Consider the following 21,705-nt stretch of genomic DNA (forward strand, 5'->3'; position numbering starts at 1 on the left):
CTGTGTTAGCCGCAGGCGGTTTGGTGCTGCAGTGAGTTGTTAGTATGCTGCAGTGAGTTGTTAGTAGTAGTAGTTCCTACTTCCTGGACTATGCCGACTCTTAGCTTCTTTTTTTTTGCCGAAAAGTTTTTTTCTTAATTTATTAATTGCAATGCTACTACTTTTATTACTAACAACTCACCGCAGCACCAAGCCGCCTGAGGCCATCACATCTACGCACGCTCCTTTTCCATCCCAATCTATTTAAAGCCTCCCTCTTAACACCCTCCCAGGAAGTTTCCATTTCCGTTAAATCTTTCTTTATGACATTACTAATTGCAATCTTTCTCAAGTCTCTATTCGTCATTTCCGTTGAAAATATCCGTGGATTGCGGCATGTGTATGGTACAAACTTAATAGGTGTTATGTTTCTGGAACTATGTCCGTCCTATTGTCCTGGGAGTTTTATGTAGCAGTGCCCCTTCATCTATAACAGTTGTGGTAGCACCTCGAGGAAGCAGTGGTTTGCTCTTGTTCTAGCTTTCAGTGCAGCAACTTTCCATTGCTCTTGTCAATTCAGGCTTTTTAGCCTTCTTAGGTATTTCAAATTCTTCAAAAAGAAATGCATATAATGTAGCTCATGTGCGATTTTTCTACGCTGACATTCTTTTCCAGGGTAAACATGTTTGGAAATATGTCGGTCCTATGGTCATTTTTGCTCTCAGCTGAAATTTTTAACTTAGTTTTTAGAAAAAAAATGAAATATCAGGTTTACCATGTTTGTCTTTATCAGGTTAGAATTACTGTTGGTATCATTTGTGTACGCAAAACATGGAGAAGGGGATTGTGGTCCGTGTCCATCAGAAATACCGGGATATTTAACATATATTTTATATCTGTAGTTCTCCTATTTTTGCGCTTTTAAAAAGTTGTGCCCCCCCCCAAAGCTCCTGCACTTGACCTTGACTGGTTGACTTTTCTAAGAATAAAACTTTTGAAATTATATTCAAAGTGATTATATTCATGAATACTTGTGTATTACAAAAACAAAAATTTAAGTTAACAGAAATCTTAGATGGATAAAATAAATATGTTACGGTTAAGATGGCTCGGCCAGATTTTGCGGATGAAGGATGACAGATCATCAAAGAGTGGGATTTTGGCCATCCGTTTGAGGCGAAACGAAAAGCAGGTCATTCTCGAATAGCGTGAGAAGATGCCATAAGAAAGAATTCAAAGGAAATAGGTACTACACGAGGGGGGGGGGAGAAGTGAAATTGTGAGTACACTTAGGGCTGGGTAAGAGTAGGTGCAGCTGTGGTGGTGTCTGACAGCATGGTGCTTTAGTGAGGTGTTAGTGGTAGTTGTTGAATTATTCGAAGAACTAGAATAACTAATAAAACTTTAAAGATTTAATATTTCAAATTTATTGAGCTGGACAAGAACCTTCAATATATATGAAAAAGCAGACATTATAATATTTGTAAATGTGATCGATTTCCTAAAACCCCTTTTATTTTCCTAAAATCGCGTATCATGTTTGCTATGTTTGTGCTTTATAATCAACGAACTACCTTTGATTCCGTGGCCAGGCAGGTATGTGGTATTTTGTCCTGGGTAAGCATTTTTTTTTTTTTTTTTTTTTTTTTTTTTTTTTTTAGGGGGCTGACAAATTCAAAAACTATGAACAAAATTACAAGTTACGGCTCAGTTGCATGCAAAATTCAAGAAAGCATAAGAAAAAAAGAATTTAGAAGAGTGGAAAAGAAAGTGCCCCCTCCCTGTTTACTTGCTTATCCACAGTACATGAAAATTTTCAGTTTTTTCAATGAAAGAAAAAGAAACACAGGGCCGTACTCAGGACAGGGGCTTTCGAACCCATGCGACCCATCCAAATTTCCGACTTGCCGACTTGGTGAGCATTTTCCTTACAATTTAACCAATTTGTGTATGATTCTCCGATTTCTAGTTGTTTTAAAGCTTCACTATCCCACCAACCCCCCCCCCTTCCCAAAAAAGTGTGCCCCCTTCTAAATATATTCCTCCATATGCGTCTGAATTTACATGTGCATCAAGACCCGGATAGTCCAGGACTTTTAGCTCAAAAAAGTGTCGAACCCGGACAAAATTGCAATATAAACGAAAATGGTACCAAAATGATCAGAAAACAATTCTGTACAACATACAAAAAGTTCCTATAAATCCGAGTGGGGCGAGTACCCGAAAAACAGAGGAAAAGGGGGAAATACGGGGGAAAATGGGAAAAATGCTGAACATGCCCAGAAAATAGTTTAAAGTGAGTTTTCTGGGGTTTTCACATACGCTGATTACGAAATTGACATCTAAAATTCAGTATAGAAAAAGATTACTACGGAAAACGGGGGAACAGGGGAAAGAGGGGAGAAAAGAGAAGAAGACAGGGTAGGGGTAGAAAGCGGTTTGAAAGATATTTTCTGGGGTATTCCTATCTGGTGATTACGAAATTGAGAACTAAAATGATATAAAAAAATTGATTAACATAAAACGGGGAAAGGGGGGGGGGAGGTTAAAAAGGGAAATATACAGGGTAGGGGTAGAAAGCATGTGGAAATGTTTACAAATGTTAATACAGGAGATCTATAGAGGTTCGGCTACCCCATAGGTTCGGAAAAGGTAAAAAAAAACTCGAGAAAGAAATACGGAAAGATACTGAAATTACTATTTTCCGTATTCCTCGCCGTTATCAACAAGCGCGTGGGTTCGTCAACATAATCTAGCGGATCCAATAGTCCCCAGTCTGCGTGGATGCTTACACATGTGACATGGTAGCAGGATAAATCAAGGTACGACGAGATTTTTTTGCTAAGTCAAGCATAATTTTGCGTATCGGCAACTCTTCTTTTCTGTACTAAGCCAAGTTTAATTCATTATTTTCCCTGGGTGCCTGAATTCATGGTTAGTTGGCTGCTTCAGCAAGTACCTTGGAAGATTGGTGATACTTATGATTCAATCTGTGACAGCTATGTTAGTTTCGTTACTCGACGCTGTACCTCCTCTACTGTTGTCTTCGATGGATACAGCGCTGGTCCAACCACGAAAGATGCTACCCACAACCGACGGTGTAAGGGAAGCCAGCATCAAGTAATCGATTTCAGTTTAGGGATGAAGCTCCAGAAAAAGAAGGAAGAGTTTTTGAGCAACTCTCAGAACAAACAGCGAATTATAAGCTACATCGGGGAAAAACTCAGAGCCAAAGGATTCGAAGTCGTCCATGCGAAGGACGATGCTGACTATATAATCGTGAAAACTGCCGTAACGAATGCAGGAAACTCTGAAACAATAGTTCTTGGCAACGACACTGACCTTCTGATTCTACTCTTGTATCACCTCCCGCCTAATACAAAAATACTTTACATCGAATAGTCAACGAACGCAAAAGAAGCGATAACCCGGTTTTGGTGCCTCAACTAAGTTAAAAAAAAAAATGGAAGAAGTATCCAGGCTACTTCTGGTAGGGCACGCACTCTTGGGATGTGACACGACCTCACGAGTTTTCGGACTTGGAAAGCAAGCTGTGCTACCTCTTTTGAAGAAGAGCGAAGTGTTCAGAAAAAAATGCGAAGTGTTTCTGGATGAATAATCGTCTAAAGATGAAATTGTGAAAGCGGGTGAATATCTTCTCCTCAGCTTGTATAAAGCACGACCAAACAAAGATCTCACTAAGCTGCGACATCGAATTTTCTAGGAAAAAGTTTCTTCGTCAAATACTACGGCGTTTGTTAAGCCTGAAAGGCTTCCGCCAACCGAAGCTGCAGCTTCATTCCACTCCCAGCGAGTGCGCCTCCAGGTATCCCGTTGGAAAGGGGAACCAGCTGACCTCGACCCGGCTGACTGGGGATGGGTCCTCAGAGACCATAAATACTCACCTGTGATGACCGATTTGTTGCCCGCACCTCAGACTCTTTTGAGTGTCGTGAGATGCAACTGTAAGACAGGCTGCGAGAACTCACGATGCAGCTGCAAGAAAAATGGATTAGCGTGTACGTTCGCGTGCGGATAATGTCAGGGTATCAACTGTTTGAACAGGGACAACGAGATTGTCGAAGACGAGGAGCTCGACTAGTGACATCAATGCTGTGTTTTTCAAGTCAACTCTACTGCCTTAAATAGTGCAGATTTTACCTATAGTTACTTAATTTCTTTCTTTAGTTTTTTATTCAACGATATTGCCTACGAAAGTACAAAGTTTACATATAATATCTGAAGTTTTATACTGTGATCACTGCCAAGCGGTTGTTTTCATTATGTTTAGTAATTCAAATGGTTGTAAGAAATGTCTGTGATTCAAGAAAGTAAAAGTTTGATACTATTAGCCATTATTAGCTACATTATTAGATACTATTAGCTACTTATTAGCCATTAGCAGCTGGCTCAGGAGTCAGGCTTCCGTTCCCCTTTTCCGTTATTTCCTCCAGTTTTGTTCGGTTTTCATGGTTCTCGTTTTCTTTCCTTCATTTTAGGTGTCAGTTTCGTGATCAGCAGATAGGAAAACCCCAGAAAACACATTCCAAACTGATTTCTACCCCTGACTTCAATTGTCCCTTTTCTTCCCCTCTTTCCCCCTTTTCCCCCGTTTTGGTGGGGTTCATGTTCTTTATTTCATTTTAGATGTCAGTTTCGGGATCAGCAGATGGAAAGACCCCAGAAAACATGTTTCAAAGTGCTTTCTACCCCTACCCTGCATTTTTATTTTCCCCTCTTCCCCCAGTTTTCCGTAGTACTCTTATTCTATACTGAATTTTAGATGTCAGTTTCGTGATCAGCGTATGGAAAAGCCCCAGAAAACTCACTTTGAACTATTTTCTGGGCATGTTCGGCAGTTTTCCCAATTTCCTCTTTTCCCCTTTTTTTCGGGTACTTGCCCCACTCTGATTTATGGGGACTTTTAGTATGTTGTACAGAATTTTTTTTTTATCATTTTGGTACAATTTTGTTTATATTGCGATTTTGTCCGGGTCAAACCCTAAAAGTCCTGTACTAGGAAACCAGTTTTTATCATGTCTGAAACCTTTGTTATTCGTGTTTTCCGCGTTCGTGTGTCACAAGAAAGTCGCACAAAAAGTCAAGCATACTTCCGACAGGGTGAAAACTCATAAATGTTACTTTCAATCATATATACAGGTTTGGTATAAGATATATAATGCACACTGTATCTTTTGAAAACTATACTTCAAACTTGTGCACAGACTGGAACAGATTTTCCTCTTTGGTCAAGCAAGACGAATTAGCCTATTTTTTTCCGTTTTTTAGGCAATTTTTATCAGTCGTCTAGATTCAAACAGCGATTAAATGCAGTTAATACTGTTTTGTATTTGATTAGACACACCAGTTAACAGTGACACTATCCATGTTAGTTTCATCATGCATGAAAATCTGAGGGGGGTAAAGAGAGGGGGGTGCATAAATACATTCCGAGACTAGCTTTGCATGACTTACGGTAAAACACCGAAGAACGACTAATATTGATTCAGAAACAAAAGCCAAACGAGAGTGTGTTTTAGCCATTGATCAAACAGTTCGTGGTAACGAACTGTAAGTAAGGAGCGACTCGGCTCAATATTAACCGGAACTCTACTAAACGGAATATTCATAACAATAGATACATCAGAAGAATGAGATTTTTGTGCTGATTTCAAATATATAAGTTCCATTAAGTTTATTGTTAGCCGTCTAAACTTACGCGCCTAAGAAAATTTGCTTTATTTTCGAAAAAAGGGGAAAACAACCCCTAAAAGTCATAAAACTTTAATAAAAATGACATCATCAGATTCAGCGTGTTCAAGAACCCTAATATAGAAGTTTCAAGCTCCTATCTGCAAAAATGTGGAATTTTTTATTTTTTGCCAGAAGAAAGATCCCGGATGCGTTTTTATTTGTTTTTTTTTTTTTTTTTTTTTCTTGAGGTGATCGTATTGATCCAGTAGTCCTAGAGTATCGTGAGAGGGTTCATTCGAACGGAAATTGAAAGTTCTAGTGCTCTTTTTAAGTGACCAAAAAATTGGAGGGCAATTGGCCCCCTCCCACGCTCATTTTTTTCCCGAAGTCACTCAATCAAAATTTTGAGCTAGCCATTTTGTTCAGCATAGTCGAAAATATGATTAATATGTCTTTGAGGATGACTTAATGCCCCAAAGTTCCTGGGGGAAGGGCTGCAAGTTATAAACTTTGCCCATTGTTTTCATCTAGTTTTGGTTATTGGAAAGTATACAGGCATTTTCTGGAGGAATTTTTTTCTGGTGGGGGGGGGAGAGGGGATCGGATTAGGGGTTACGAGGGATAATCTTTCCATGGAGGATGTTTCCTTGGGGAAAGGGACATTCCTCTGAAGGGGGCGCCGGATTTCCCAGCATTATTTAAAAAACGATCAGAAATTAAATAAAAAAAACAAGTTTTTGTTTCAACTGAAAGTAAGGAGCAACATTAAAACTTAAAACAAACAGAAATTTTTACGTATATGAAGGGGGTCGCCCCCTAGTCAATACCTCACTCTTTACGCTAAAGTTTTTTTAGTACTTTCAAAAGAGCTATCTATTCTAATTAACCGGCCTTTGTGATTCAGGGGTTTGTGATTTGAACGAAATTTGAACTTTAGCGTAAAGAGTATTGAATAGGGGGGAGAACTCCCTAATATACGTAATAAAACATACGAATATAGAAGTTCGTTACGTAAGTTAATTCATGAGTTACATCAGGAAAAATTTCGAGAAAGCCATTTAGCCAAAAAAAGTAAAATTAATATGCAAAAATCGTTTTAATTATTCATGTACGGTGAGCCAAAATAAAAGCTGCATTAATTCAAAAACGATCAGAAATTAAATAAAAAAAACAATTTTTTTAACTTAAAAGTAAGGAGCGACATTAAAACTTAAAACGAACAGAAATTATTCTTTATATGAAAGGGGTGGCCCCCTCCTCAAGGCCTCGCTCTTTACGCTAAAATTTGACTCTGTCTCAAAACTTTGTTTTTTAAAACAATAAAAAACTTAGCGTAAAGAGCGAGGCGTTGAGGAGGGCACCGCCCCTTTCATATACAGAATAATTTCTGTTCGTTTTAGGTTTTAATGCCGCTCCTCACTTTTAGTTCAAGAAACTTATTTTTTTGTTTAATTGAAATGAAAAGATGAAGCAGATATTTCGGGCAAGACCTCTACCAATCCGTCCTCTATGCAAAAGGAAAAAAAAAAATTCGAAGTTATCAAAACAGTAAGAACAAAAATGACTGAATACTCAGCCAATTTAGTTATTTTTTATGAGTCAGCCTTAAAAAAGTTCAACTCGCATTCCTTCTCTTTCGAACAGTTCGTTGTAACCAACTATAAGAAAGGAGTGACTCGACCCAATGGTAACCGAAATTCTAAAAAAGGAATTTTGATAACAATTATTACGTCAAGAGAATTGGCTTTTAATTATAATTCCGTGTATGTAAAATCCTTTAAGTTTAATGCTAAACATCAAAAGTTAAGAGCCTGAGAAAATTTGGCTGATTTTCGAAAAAGGGGGAAATGCCTTCAAAAAGTCAATCGATCTTAATGAAAATCCCACAATCAGATTGAGCGTATCAGAGAACCCTGTGGTTGAAGTTTCAAGCTCCTATATAAAAAAGTGGAATTTTGCATCTTTTGCCAGAAGGAAAATCAAGGATGCGAGTTTATTTGTTTGTTTTTATCGCCCAAGTGACGTCGCATCGAAACAATAGTGCTAAAAGATCGAGAGGGGGCTCATTTAAACGGAATTTAAAAGCTACAGTTCCCTTTTAAGTAGCCAAAAGATTGGAGTGCAACTAGCCCCCTCTCACACCCCCTTTTCCCCAGAGACATCCGATCAAAATTTTGAGATAGCTGTTTGGTTCAGCATAGTTGAAGGTCTAATAAATACGCCTCATGAAATGATATGAACTCCACAGCCCATGGGGAGAGGACTGCAAGTTCTACAATTTGCCCATTGTTTACATATAGTATTTATTGCTGGGAATTGGACGGGATTTTTTTTTGGGGGGGAGAATGGGTGGAGTTTCCGGGGGAATTTTACAGGCGAAATTTTACACTGGGTGGGAGGGGGATTTCCTGGCATGGTTTGAGCAACTGTCAGAAATTAAATAAAAGAAAGTTTTTTTCAGCTGAAAGCAAGGAACAACTGTAAATTAAAACGAACAGAAAATACTGGGTATATGAGGGGCTGCCCCTTCCTAATCTCTCGCTCTTTACCCTAAATTCCGACTTTATGTCCCAATTCTTTAAGAACGACTTTTGAAACTGATGAATTTGAATGAGAAGTATTCTTAAAGAACTTGAGGACTTTAGTGTAAAGAGCGAGGTTGAGGAAAAGGCAAAACCTCTCATATACGGAATAATTTCTGTTCATTTTAAGTTGTAATGTTGCTCGTTCTTTCAGTTGAAAAAGACTTGTTTTTTCTATAAAATCAGCTAAATGTGCTAAGTTTTACCTTGTTTTAAGAGCACATTTTATTCTAACATCAATGATCTTTTTTAGGGCTCAGCATTTTAATGTGCATTTACCTCAAAATTTCCGTTGTCGAGATTGCACATTAAGGCTTGTGAGAAAGGCCTCAGAATGGGGTGAAGGGTATCAGTTCTTCAGCTGTGCAGATGTTGACATCTTACCAAGTATGTGAATAGTTTTTTTTTATATTTAAAATTCATCTTTTCTAACCGCACCGAATTACGTGCAGGTGAAATTCCACAGTTTTTTTTTCTTCCTGTTAATTAAGCTCTATGTATTTTCATATGATTTGCCTTTTTTTTGTTTTTTTTCCATCTTTGAAATTAAACTTCCTGAAATTTTGCTCCCTCGCCCCGAAATAGATTTATGGCTGTGTTCCTGATAAAAGCATAGTGAATCATTGGTAAAACCCCGCCTCTAGTCGATCAATAAAGTGTATGTTTTAGTATTTGCATTTTATTTCAATTATTTTCCATACGTTGGACTATTACATTCAAATGTTTGTTGCTTGGTTTCGTTATAGTCAACGTTCTCCCTCACCCCCTCAATCGCTCTGAGAAGCTCTGAGGAATATTCTACTCTAATTTAAACATTGTACATGTCTTGTCAATTTTGTTTGTTTAAATACCAGGCAATATGCGGCTTCATGGCTTTTGGAGACTTGCTTATCTATGGACAATGTCCACCTAGGTTGCACGATTTTGCTTGGCAACACTTTGCTTGGCAAAAGGGGGTTTTCACCTCCATAAAGGGGACCTCTCCACTCAGGGAGCACCCAGGATCTGTGGAACTAGCAATTGGGCCTTACTTTGCTCGGGAAGCCGCTAAAGTTTTTCACCCGCGTAATTTAACCCTTTACTTCCCATAGTTAGCTGCGGTCGGTTGCACAGTTGCCGTTGCAACGAGGTTTTTTGGACGTTAAGAACACGTTGCAGCTAAAAATATGTCAACCATGCTTATCTTTGAAAGAAATGCACTTTTTTTATAGAGAAACTTAATGCCACAGAGATTTTATGACAGCTTTAAGTTTAATTCAAATACTTTGTTTATGTAAAAGAAGTATTTAATGAATTTATGGCCTCCTTATACATTTTGAAAGAAATTGCTAAATCTTTCAACCCCTCACTTCCAGAGACGTCCTTATAATCAACATAGTTGAATTAAGCTGTATTGGAATCAGACTAGTACATCGATTTCCTATATTGGTAAAAAGTATCCCCTAATCTCCCTTTACAACGTGTGCGTTAAGGATTCCACACGTAGTTCTGTTTTCCCAACTTTTCGGATATTCTAGTATAATTTTGTGTATATGTTACCGTGAATATCCCGGAATTGGTGAATGTCGACAATCGCCGGTGAATGTTCAATATACCTTTTTTTTTCTTGGATTTAGTCAGAGTTGCCAATCAACTTTTACAATTTAATGCAAGGTTTGATGATGACAGGTTAGGTTAGACTAGGTTGGGTTAGGTTAACTTAGGTTTTTAATCCATTTCTGATATTTATAACCAGATTTAACTTAACCTAAACTAACCATCATAGCTTGCATAATGCTGGAAAAGCTGAATCGCAAAGCTAATTGAATCCAAGCAGAGAAAAAGGAATTGCTGACATTCACGGTAACATATCATAGGCAGCGCAATCGCGCTGCCTAAGTAAAGAATGATGTTGGCACGATGTATTATTTATTATTATTTTTTTTCCCTTTAGTCCAAGGCACTTCGTATCGAAAGAGTTGTCGTAGAAACTTGGAAAAGGGCTCATTCGATTGGAAGTTGGAATGGCTAGTGCCTTTTGAATAGTCGAAAGTGATTGGAAGGCAACTAACAACCCTTCGACGCCCACCATTTCCCCAAACACATCCAATCAAAATTTTGAGATAGCCATTTTGTTCAGCGTATTTAATTTCCAGATACAAATTATGTTTTTGAGGAGGACACTCCCCCACAGCCTTCAGGGAAAGTGTTGTAAGTTCTGTCTTGGGGATATATAAGATTTTTATAGAAAGCTTAGTTGTAGAAACTTCAGAAAGGGCTCATTCAATCGGAAATTCAAAGGGCTAGTGCCCTTATGAATACTCGAAAGTTATTGGAACGCGACAGAGATCCCTTCCATACCTGGCAGTTCCTCAAACATCAGCGATAATGATTTTGAGACTACATGTTTATTCTAGGTAAGTGAAAGTCTTACATAGAGGGTATGTTTTTGAGAAAATCACTGCGCCACAGTTTCGATTACAAAGGTTGTAAATTGCATCCTTATAATATATAAGGTTTTAATAGAAGGCGTTGTTGTAGAAACTTCAGAAAGGGCTCATTCAATCGGAAATGCAAAGGTCTTGTGACCTTTTTAATAGTCGAAAGTGATTGGAAGGCAAGTAACAACCCTTCGATGGCCACAATTTCCCCAAAAACATCCAACAAAAATTTTGAGATAGCCAATTTGTTCTACGTAGCTGATTTCCAGATAGAAATAATATTTTTGAGGAGGACACTCCCCCACAGCCCTCAGGGCAAGGGTTGTAAGTTATGCCCTGGGGGCAATTAAGATTTTTATAGAAAGCTTTGTCGTAGAAACTTCAGAAAGGGCTCATTCAATCGTAAATTCAAAGGGCTAGTGCTTTTTTTAATAGTCGAAAGTGATTGGAGGCAGGGGCGTCGTTTGGGGGTGGCAAGGGGGGGGCAGTTGCCCCCCTATAATGTGAAGAAAAAATTATTATACATCCCATGCCCTTTGACTATCCGGATATGCACCTCTCTTGCCCCCCCCCCCCAATAAAAATGCTGGAGATTCGCCCCTGATTGGAGGGCAACTAATCTCCCTATTACCCCCACCTTTTCCCCAAACACATCCAATCAAAACTTTGAGATAGCCATTTTGTTCAACGCTTATGCCTTGGGGTCATGTCATGTTTTTATAGAAAGTGTTGTCATAGAGACTTCAAAAAGGTCTCGTTTGATTGCAAATTTAAAGGGCTATTGCCCTTTTTAATAGACAAAACTGAATGGAGGGTAACTAACACCCTTTTCACGTCCACCATTTCCCCAAACACATCCAATCAAAATTTTGAGATAGCCATTTTGTTTAAAGTGGTTGAAAGGTCCGGAAATTATATCTTTGAGGATGACACTCCCCTCACAGCCCTCAGGGTAAGGGTTGTAAGTTATGCCCTGGGGGCATATAAGGTTTTTATTGAAATCTTTGTCGTAGAAACTTCAAAAAGGGCTCGTCCGATTGGAAATTGAAAGGACTAGTGCCCTTTTTAATAGTTGGAAGTCATTGGAGGGCAACTAGCCCCCCTCTCACGCCCACCATTTCCCCAGATAGATCCAATCAAAATTTTGTGATAGCAATTTTGTTCAACGTAGTTGAAAATTTTTGAAATTAGGTCTTTGAGGATGACAACCAAGGGTTGTAAGTCATGCCCTGGGGGCATATAAGGTTTTTATTGAAAGCTTTGTCGTAGAAACTTCAAAAGCGCTAGTTTGAGTGCAAACGGAATATGCTTATACCTTTTTAATAGTTTAAAGTATTGGAAGTACGGGTAACAGCCCACTCATGCCTACTATTTCCCCGAAGCTATCCAATCAGGGTCTTTAGACAGCCGTTATGTTTAACGTAGTTGATAGTTCTGGAAACTAGGTCTTTGAGGATGACAACCCCCCTCAGAGCCCTCAGGGTAAGGGTTGTAATTTATTTCCTGGGGGCATATAAGGTATTTATAGAAAGCGTTGTCGTAGAAATTCAAAAAGGGCTCATTCGATGTGAAATTGAAAGGACTACTGCCCTTTTTAATAGTCCAAAGTGATTGGACGGCTTTACATATTATAGTAAAGATCGATGTGGGAATTTTTTTATTTTTTTTTTACCAGGGCACTTCGTATCGAAGGAGTTGTCGTAGGAACTTCGAAAAGGGCTTATTCGTTTGAAAATAGAAAGGGCTAATGCCCTTTTTGATAGTCGAAAGTGATTGGAGGGCAACTAATCCCCCATCCACGCCAACCCTCCCATTTGCCCATTATGTTTAAAAACTAAATGATACCTTAAGATTAAATCCAAATGCACTGTGTTAATGCTAATTCCCAATAAGGCATCTCAGCAGTATCCCAAGAACGACTGAGGGTATTATGTTCACACTTTCGGGGCTACTTCTGCTCTTAAAATTTAACTAAACCAAAATAGCGTAATTGTATCCAAGCTCTCAAAGAAAGTAAACAGATTTTTTTGCGAATGGTATCAAGTTTTTTATTTCAGGTCAACTAGAGGAGTTATGAAACTAAATTAAACACTGCTATTTGTGTCCAGATTTTTAAAAGGGTGTATCTTGTTAAAATTGCTGAAAACTTTTCTGCATCATACACGTAGCAGGCCAAACTGTAAAGTCTTAAAAAAACGAAAAGATTTAAAGCATCATTTTCTTTTTCCCTGAAAAGATTATGTCAATGTAAAACGAACAGAAATGAAATAAAAACCTTTTTCGACAAAATAAGTTTTTCAAAGAAAAGTAAAGAACTCCATTAAACCAAAAATGAGCAAAAATAAAACCAAATAATCTACCAAGAGGGAAACTATCACAAATCACCATCGATAAATAAAAGAAACCCAAAACGAACAGAAATTACAATAAATAACCGAGTCAGACTCAAAACGAGCAGAAATTAACATGAGTAACGCTCAGAACCCCTATCCTTCCCAAGGCCAGAACATAATTTGCACTTTACTGAAAAAAATACAAATGAATGTGGTTTGTAAGTTTAAGATACATATACTGATATTTAGTAGTCAAAATATTAATATTATTTGATTTATCAAAGTTATAAAAGTAAAAACATTTATATTTTTCCAGTAAAGTGTTAATTATGTTCTGGCCTTGGAAAGGCATTGGGGTTTTGAGCCCTACTCATGTTAATTTATGCTCGTTTTGAGTTTGACTCGGTTATTTATTGTAATTTCTGTTCGTTTTTGATAAATCAGCATTTATCGATGCTGATTTGTGGTAGTTTCACGCTTGGTAGATTAATTGATTTTATTTTTGCTCATTTTTGGTTTAATGGAGTTCTTTACTTTTCTTTTAAAAACTTATTTTGTGGAAAAGGTTTTTTAATTAATAGATATAATAGGCCTACCAATCCTAATCAGACTTGCTTCTTCTGGTATTCTAATTCCTGATCTTATATTATGTCTCGTAGATATAAAAACAGTTGCAGAGATTCAAAATGCGTTATGCTAAGAGGAGAGCAAATAAACTGAAAATTTGGGTTCTGATTGTTTGACTACTATTAACTACTAACTGTTGTAAAAATATTTTTCAAGATCTGGGAAACTTACTACCTTTGCCCTTTGGGCTCTGGGGAGGGGGGGGGTTGTCATCCTTAAATACATAATTTCCAGAACTTTCAACTACGTTGAACAAAATAGCTGTCTCTAAACTTTGATTGAATGTTTTTGGGGAAATGGTGGGCGTAAGAGGGAGGTTAATTACTTTCCACTCACTTTCGACTATTAAAAAGAGCAATTTCAATTTCCAATCAAATGAACCCTTTTTTAAATTTCTACAACAACTTTCTATATAAACTTTATATGCCCCCAGGGGATAACTTACAACCCTTGCACTGAGGGCTCTGAGGGGGTTATCATCCAAAAATACCTAATTTCAAGAACTTTCAACTAGGTTGAACAAAATGGATATCTCAAATTTTGATTGGATGTGTTTGGGAAAATGGTGGGCGTGGGAGTGGCGTTAGTGGCTCTCCAATCACTTTCAACTATTAAAAAAGGCATTAGATTTTTCAATTTCCAATTGAATGAGCCCTTTAGAAGTTTCTACGACAATGCTTTCAATAAAAACCTTATATGCCCTCAGGGTATAACTTAAAACCCTTGCCCCGAGGGTTGTGGGGGAGTGTCCTCCTCAAAAACATTGTCGATCTGGAAATCAACTACGCTGAACAAAATGGCTATCTCAAAATTTTTATTGGATGTGTTTGGGGCAATGCTGGGCGTGGGGGGGGCTAGATGCCCTCCAATAACTGTCGCATGTTAAAAAGGGCACTAGCCCTTTGAGTTTCCAATCGAATGAGAATTGTTTGAAGTTTCTACGACAACGCCTTCTATAAAAACCTTATATGCCCCAGGGCATAACTTAAACCCTTGCCCTGAAGGCTGTGGGGGACTGATGTCCTCTATTTTCTATCTGGAAATTAACTACGCAGAACAAAATAGCTATCTCAATATTTTGATTTGATGTATTTCTGGTAATGCTGAGCGTGGAAGGGGTGTTAGTTGCCCTCCAATCACTTTTGACTAGTAAAAAGGGTACTAGCCCTTTGAATTTCCAATCGAATGAGCATTCTATGAAGTTTCTACGACAACGCCTCCTATAAAAACCTTATATGCCCCCAGGGCGTAACTTACAACCCTTGCCCTGAAGGCTGTGGGGGAGTATCCCGCTCAAAAACATAATGTTTATCCGGAAATCAACTACGCTGAACAAAATGGCTATGTCAAAATTTTGATTGGATGTGTTTCGAAAAATGGTGGGTGTGGAAGGGGTGTTAGTTGCCTTACAATCCCTTACGACTATTAAAAAAGGCACAAGCCACTCCAATTTCTTCGGAGGGCAAAGTTGCCCTCCAATCACTTTCGACTATTAAAAAGGGCACTAGCCACTCCTATTTCCAATCGAATGAGCCCTTTTCGAAGTTTCTACGACAACTCCTTCAATACGAAGTGCCCGGGTATGAAGGAAAAGAACAAAAAAAATAATACATTGTGCCCACATCGTTCTTTACTTAGGCAGCGCGATCGTGCTGCCTATGATTAATTTTAACGGGTTGTACCTTATACATCGAGCGTGCCGAGTTTAAGGTGCTGGATTACAAAAACTTTGACATTAAATTTCAAATAGTTCCGTTTGTATTGTTAAAGCAGGAATATCCTGCAAATACAATAGCTTGGTGGCGATAATTAAAAAGGTTTTATGATACACGACATACTTTTTATAAGAGATTGGAAAAAGAATATTTCTGTTGAAAAAAAATTGTCGTGTGGTGAGAAATTTTTTGCTCACAAAACTCGAATTTCCAACTATTTCTTGAAACAAGATAAGGACAAAATAGCGCAGGTACTTCCGTATTATTCAGAATACAGTCAAGAAGCGAAGTTAGGTTAGTCATAATGAAATATACCGAAATATGATGAAAATCTAATGTTTTAGTAACAAAACTATTTAAACTACAACAAAGAGTTATGCAAAGCAGGCCGCCCAGAACGCATTATATTAAATACCCCACCTAAGCTATCCGAAATACCAACTCTATATATTAAATATTTAATTAAAAATATACCTACAACGTAGTTTTTCCTCTGAGCCTTAGCTAATTTTCCGAATACAGACAGCTCTAAATCGGTTATCTCAAATTCAACAGAGTAATTTTCTCGATTTTGTACTGATTAATTCAATATTAATCAAGCAGTTCATGGTAACGAACTGTAAGTAAGGAGCGACCCGGCTCAATGGTAACCGAAACTCTTGAAAACGGAATTTTGATACCAATAGATACATCAAAAGAATCAGATTTTAATTCTGATTTCAAATATATAACTTTTATCAAGTTTAGTGCTACCCATCACAAGTTATGCGCCTGAGAAAATTTGGCTGATTTTCAAAAAAAAGGGGAAAGACCCCCTAAAAGTTATAGAACCTTAATGAAAATCACACCATCATATTCAGCGTATCAGAGAACCCTACTGTAGAGGTTTCAAGCACCTATCTACAAAAAGTGGAATTTTGCATTTGTTGTGAAATGTTATTTTTATGGTATTTGGGGGTTGTAGTTGTAGATGCCTTTATTCTCCCTTTATAGGGGAGATAAACTCTGGCCCTAAGGTAATTAAACTTTGGTAGCGTGCCTTAGGCTATGACCGAACTAATGAGGCGTACTGACTGGGTATGTTCGAGAAGCTAAAAGTAGATCGTAGAAAGGTTGTCTAAAATACAATACTTTTATTCATTTAACATATAATAAAGTCAGATATATTCTGTCTACTGGGACTGGCTGTCCCAAGTAGACCAAAAGTCTAAAAAAAAAACAATAATATATAAATAGATACTTAGACACTTACAATAATAAGACAAAGTTCCAAAGTATTTCTAAAACAACAGGGGGGGGGGAAGGATATAAGAAATCCTGACTGCGCAAAACCATAATCTAACGTTAAAAAAAAACAATAATATATAAATAGATACTTAGACGCTTACAATAATAAGACAAAGTTCCAAAGTATTTCTAAAACAACGGACCAGAGGTCAGTCCGGCATAAAGTTAGTAAGAGATTTTTTCTTCCGATAAAATGTATCTTTTATACATTTTTATCAACCACACCTTCCCACGTAATCGCTAGGATGTGGTAATTTCTCAATTTCCCGTTAAACAGAACTTAGGAAGATATGTTCCTTATCTTAATAAAAAGTGGTATTTCAAAACTTCATATTTGCGTCTTATATATTTTTACTAAATTAATAATTAACTAAATTAGAAAGCTTTACCACACATTTTTTGCCAGAAGAAAGATCACGGATGCGTGTTTATTTGTTTTTTGTTTTCCCAGGGGTGATCGTATCGACCCAGTGGTCCTAGAATATCGTGGGAGGGCTCATTGGAACGGAAATTAAAAGTTCTAGTGCCCTTTTTCAAGTGACCAAAAAAATGGAGGGCAACTAGGCCCCCTCTCACGCTCATTTTTTTCCCAGTCACCCAATCAAAATTTTGAGATAGCCATTTTGTTCAGTATGGTCGAAAATATGATAACTATGTCTTTTAGGATGACTTAATCCCCCGAAGTCCCCGGAGGAGGGCTAAAAGTTATGAACTTTACCCAATGTTAGCATATAGTATTGGTTATTGGGAAGTATACAGATGTTTTCAGGAGGGTTTTTTTCTGGCAGTGGGGGGGGGGGGGTGGGGGGCCGGGGGTTATGTTGGAGGATCTGTCCATGAAGGAAATTTTCATGGGGGAAGGGAAATTGCCATGAAGAGGGCGCCGGACTTGCCAGCATTATTTATTGATTATTGGGGAGTATACAGACATTTTCAGGAAGGATTTTTTTCTGGAGGGAGGGGGGGCTTGAGGAGGGAGTTACTCGGGAGAATCTTTCCGTGGAGGATGTTTCTTTGGGTTAAGGGACATTTCTATGAAGGGGGCGCCGGATTGCCAAGCATTATTTGAAAAACGATCAGAAATTAAATTAAAAAAAAATAAGGTTTTTCAACTGAAAATAAGAAGTAACATTAGAACTTAAAACGAACAGAAATTATAACGTATATGAGGGGGTTCTCCCCCAAGTCAATACCTCGCTCTTTACGCTACAGTTTTTTTTAGTGCTTTCAAAAGAGCTATCTTTTCTAATTAAACGGCCTTTGTGATTCAGGGGTTTGTGAATAAAATTTTTTTTTACTTTTAACGTAAAGAGCGTGGTATTGACTAAGGGGAGAACCCCCTCATATACGTAATAACATATACGTAATAATAAAAAAAAAAAAAGCGATACGGCTCAATAGTAATCGAAACTTTTAAAAACGGAATTTTGATGCCAATAAATGTATCAAAAGAACGGGTTTATAATGCTGATTCTAAATATATAAATTTTATTAAGTTTAGTATTACTCATCAAAGGCTACGAGCCTGAGAAAATTTACCCGATTTTTAAAGAGGGGGGAAACATCCTCTACAAGTGAAAGAATTTTAATGAAAATCACACCGTCAGATTCAGCGTATCGTAAAACCCTATTACACAGGTTTCAAGCTCATATCTGCAAAAATCTGCAACTTTGTATTTTTTGCCAGAAGAAAAATATACGAATATAGAAGTTAGTTACGTAAGTTAATTTGTAAATTACGTCATAACCAAATTCAGAGACATCCATTTAGCAAAAGAAAATTAAAAATTTTATGCCACTTTTTTTTACTTATTCAATGACGGTGAGACAAAATAAAAGCTGCATTAACTAAAAAAACGATCAGAAATTAAATAAAAAAACAAGTTTTTAAACTGAAAGTAAGGAGCGACATTAAAACTTAAAACGAACAGAAATTATTCCGTATATGAAAGGTGCTGTCCCCTCCTCAACGCCTCGCTCTTTACGCTAAATTTTTTTATTGTTTTAAAAAATAAAGTTAGTAGAAAGGCCTCATGAGCTCCCACGAGTACCACGTGGTTTATGGTTTTGTCACTGAGAATAAAAAAACAGAATTTTTCTCACTTGAAAAACCAGGAATATTCTCACATTTATGGATGTTTTCATGGACGGTTATGTGTGTTGGTCAATTTATTTGATGTTTTTCATGGATGGTTATGGATGATTTATGGTTTTTGTCAGTGAGAATGGAAAAACAGGAACTTTCTCACATTTATGTCTGTTTTTATGGTTTTTGTCAGTGAGAATTTGAAAAACATGAACTTTCTCACATTTATGTCTGTTTTCATGGATGGTTATGTGTGTTGGTCGATTTATTTGATGTTTTTCATGGATGGTTATGGAGGTTTTATGGTTTTTGTCAGTGAGAATTTGAATAACAGGAACTTTCTCACAGTTATGTCTGTTTTCATGGTTGGTTATGCGTGTTGGTCGATTTATTTGATGTTTTTCATGGATGGTTATGGATGATTTATGTCTGTTCGTTGTCAGTGAGAATGGACATGTTCGACGCGAATGTTATGAGATTGTTTGGCTAACCTAACCTGTGAATTCGATTTACATAATCGAAGGGGAAATTATTGATTCACGAAGGGGGAATTAAGAAGCACTGTGGTTTCTTTGATCTTTAGCTGAACCTAACCTGTGAACTTGATTTACATAATCGGCGGGGAAATGTATTGATTCACGAAGGGGGAATTAAGAAACTTTATGGCTTCTTTAATCTTAGGTCTGAGGGATAAACGTTCTTTAGGTCAGAGAGAAAAATTAATATTCTATTTTTAAATAGGGCTTCATTGATCTTTAGTGTCAGGCATTATAAATGACATCACTTGTTATCTTGGAATTATGCGGGAGTCTAAAGAGATAGAAATTCTATTTTTAAATACGGCTTCACTGAGCTTTAAGTCGGAGAGATAAATTGATATTCTAACGAAACCTTAATAGTTTAGCTAGGAAAATTTATGAGATGAAGAGATTAACGTAGGAAAGGGTTTCCTAGAAATTTGAAATGTGAAAGCACAGAGCTGCCAAAAAACAAAAGGAACACACATAAATTACTTTTAGGGGATTATTTGTGTGAAACGGTTTAAGACAGCTAATGGAATTATATTGGCGACACAGTTAGAGATAGTTTAAAAGGTGATTTAAAAGATGATTTTAGAAGAGACTTTGAGGTTAAGACTATGTGGTCGTTATAATACATAAGTTTCATTTGAACAGTGTTGTGAGGTCCTCTACCACAACCCAAAGGATTCCGATCCCCCTACCCCGATCCAAAGGGTTCCAATCCCTCTACCCCAACCCCGAAGGAAGCCACGGTCCCCAAAGGTCCCCCAAGCTCCCAAAGGGTTCCGATCCCCCTACGCCAACCCCAAAGGGTTCTAATCCCCCCACCCCAACCCCGAAGGAAGCCACCGGTCCTCAAAGGTCCACTGGGCTCCCAAAGGGCCGCCCGGCCCTCAAGGGTCCCCCAGACCCACCGGGCCCCAAAGAGCCCCTCCACCCCCCCCTTTGGTCCCCAAAGGGCCCCCCTCCCTCTCCCTTCATCTCCCCCTCCTTCACATCCCCTCCCCATCCCCTCCCCCTCCTACCCATCCACTCCCCTCCTCCTCCCCTCCCCTCCTCCCCTCCCCTCCCCTTCCCCATTTTTTAATATTTTTTTTGTGCATTGAGACACAGAACGACCCTTCCCCCCGGCCCCTCCCCCCAAAAGGTCCCCCGACACCCCAAAGGCCTGATTTTTCAAACTTCATTTTGAATTTCTTTCGTTGAAATGCAAGAGTTGGAATATTTCAGTAGTGTTTGATTGTGGTTTACCTTGTCATAGTTACATTCTCTAGATTTTTCAAAGTTAATTTTTAAGTTATATAATTGAAAATCAAGAGATTTAATATATAATTATAGTATTTTTGTGGTTTAGATTAAAACAGTTAAAAACTATTGATTTTTAAAAGTTCATTTTGAATTTATTTCGTTGAAATGCAAGAGTTGGAATATTTCACTAGTGTTTGGTTGTTGTTTACCTTGTCACATTTACATTCTCTTGATTTTTCATATTTAAATTTAAATTTATTTCTTTGAAATGCGAGAGTTGGAATATTTCAGTAGTGTTTGGTTGTGGTTTACCTTGTCACAGTTACATTTTCTTGATTTTTCAAAGTTAATTTTGAATTTATTTAGTTTTAATGAATGAGTGTTACTTGGTAAGTAGCGTTGGGTGGTTGTTTACGTTGTCACAGTTACTTTTTCTTGATTTTTCAAAGTTCATTTTGAATTTCTTTCGTTGAAATGCAAGAGTTGGAATATTTCAGTAGTGTTTGGTTATGGTTTACCTTGTCACAGTTACATTTTCTTGATTTTTCAAATTCATTTTGAATTTCTATCGTTGAAATGCAAGAGTTGGAATATTTCTGTAGTGTTTGGTTGTCGTTTACCATGTCACAGTTACATTTTCTTGATTTTTCAAACTTAATTTTGAATTTCTTTCGTTGAAATGCAAGAGTTGGAACATTTCTGTAGTGTTCGGTTGTGCTTTACCTTGTCACAGTTACATTTTCTTGATTTTTCAAAGTTCATTTTGAATTTTTTTCGTTGAAATGCAAGAGTTGGAATATTTCAGTAGTGTTTGGTTGTGGTTTACCTTTTCACAGTTACATTTTCTTGATTTTTCAAAATACATTTTGAATTTCTATCGCTGAAATGCAAGAGTTTGAATATTTCAGTAGTGTTTGGTTGTTGTTTACCATGTCACAGTTACATTTTCTTGATTTTTCAAAGTTCATTTTGAATTTCTTTCGTTGAAATGCAAGAGTTGGAATATTACAGTAGTGTTTGGTTGTGGTTTACCTTGTCACAGTTATATTTTCCGGATTTTTCAAAGTTCATTTTGAATTTCTTTCGTTGAAATGCAAGAGTTGGTATATTTCAGTAGTGTTTGGTTGTGGTTTACCGTGTCACAGTTACATTTTCTTAAACCATGTCACAGTTACATTTTCTTGATTTTTCAAAGTTCATTTTGAATTTCTTT

The 21,705-nt window shown here is 37.5% G+C and overlaps 1 protein-coding gene across 2 annotated transcripts in view; it reads left to right on the forward strand.

Moving 5' to 3' along the window:
• Window positions 1-21,705, forward strand: part of nahoda (DOMON-like domain-containing protein nahoda) — a 182,713-nt gene that overhangs the window by 38,371 nt on the left and 122,637 nt on the right. For both annotated transcript variants that reach the window (XM_089097006.1, XM_089097007.1), the window contains exon 5: window positions 8,509-8,642. In XM_089097006.1, the coding sequence (XP_088953132.1) occupies window positions 8,509-8,642 (134 nt within the window). The remainder of the gene's footprint in view (window positions 1-8,508; window positions 8,643-21,705) is intronic.

The sequence above is a fragment of the Artemia sp. Qi Xiang Cuo genome, chromosome 11, assembly GCF_049724085.1.
Source record: "Artemia sp. Qi Xiang Cuo chromosome 11, ASM4972408v1, whole genome shotgun sequence".
Classification (NCBI taxonomy): Eukaryota; Metazoa; Arthropoda; class Branchiopoda; order Anostraca; family Artemiidae; genus Artemia; species Artemia sp. Qi Xiang Cuo.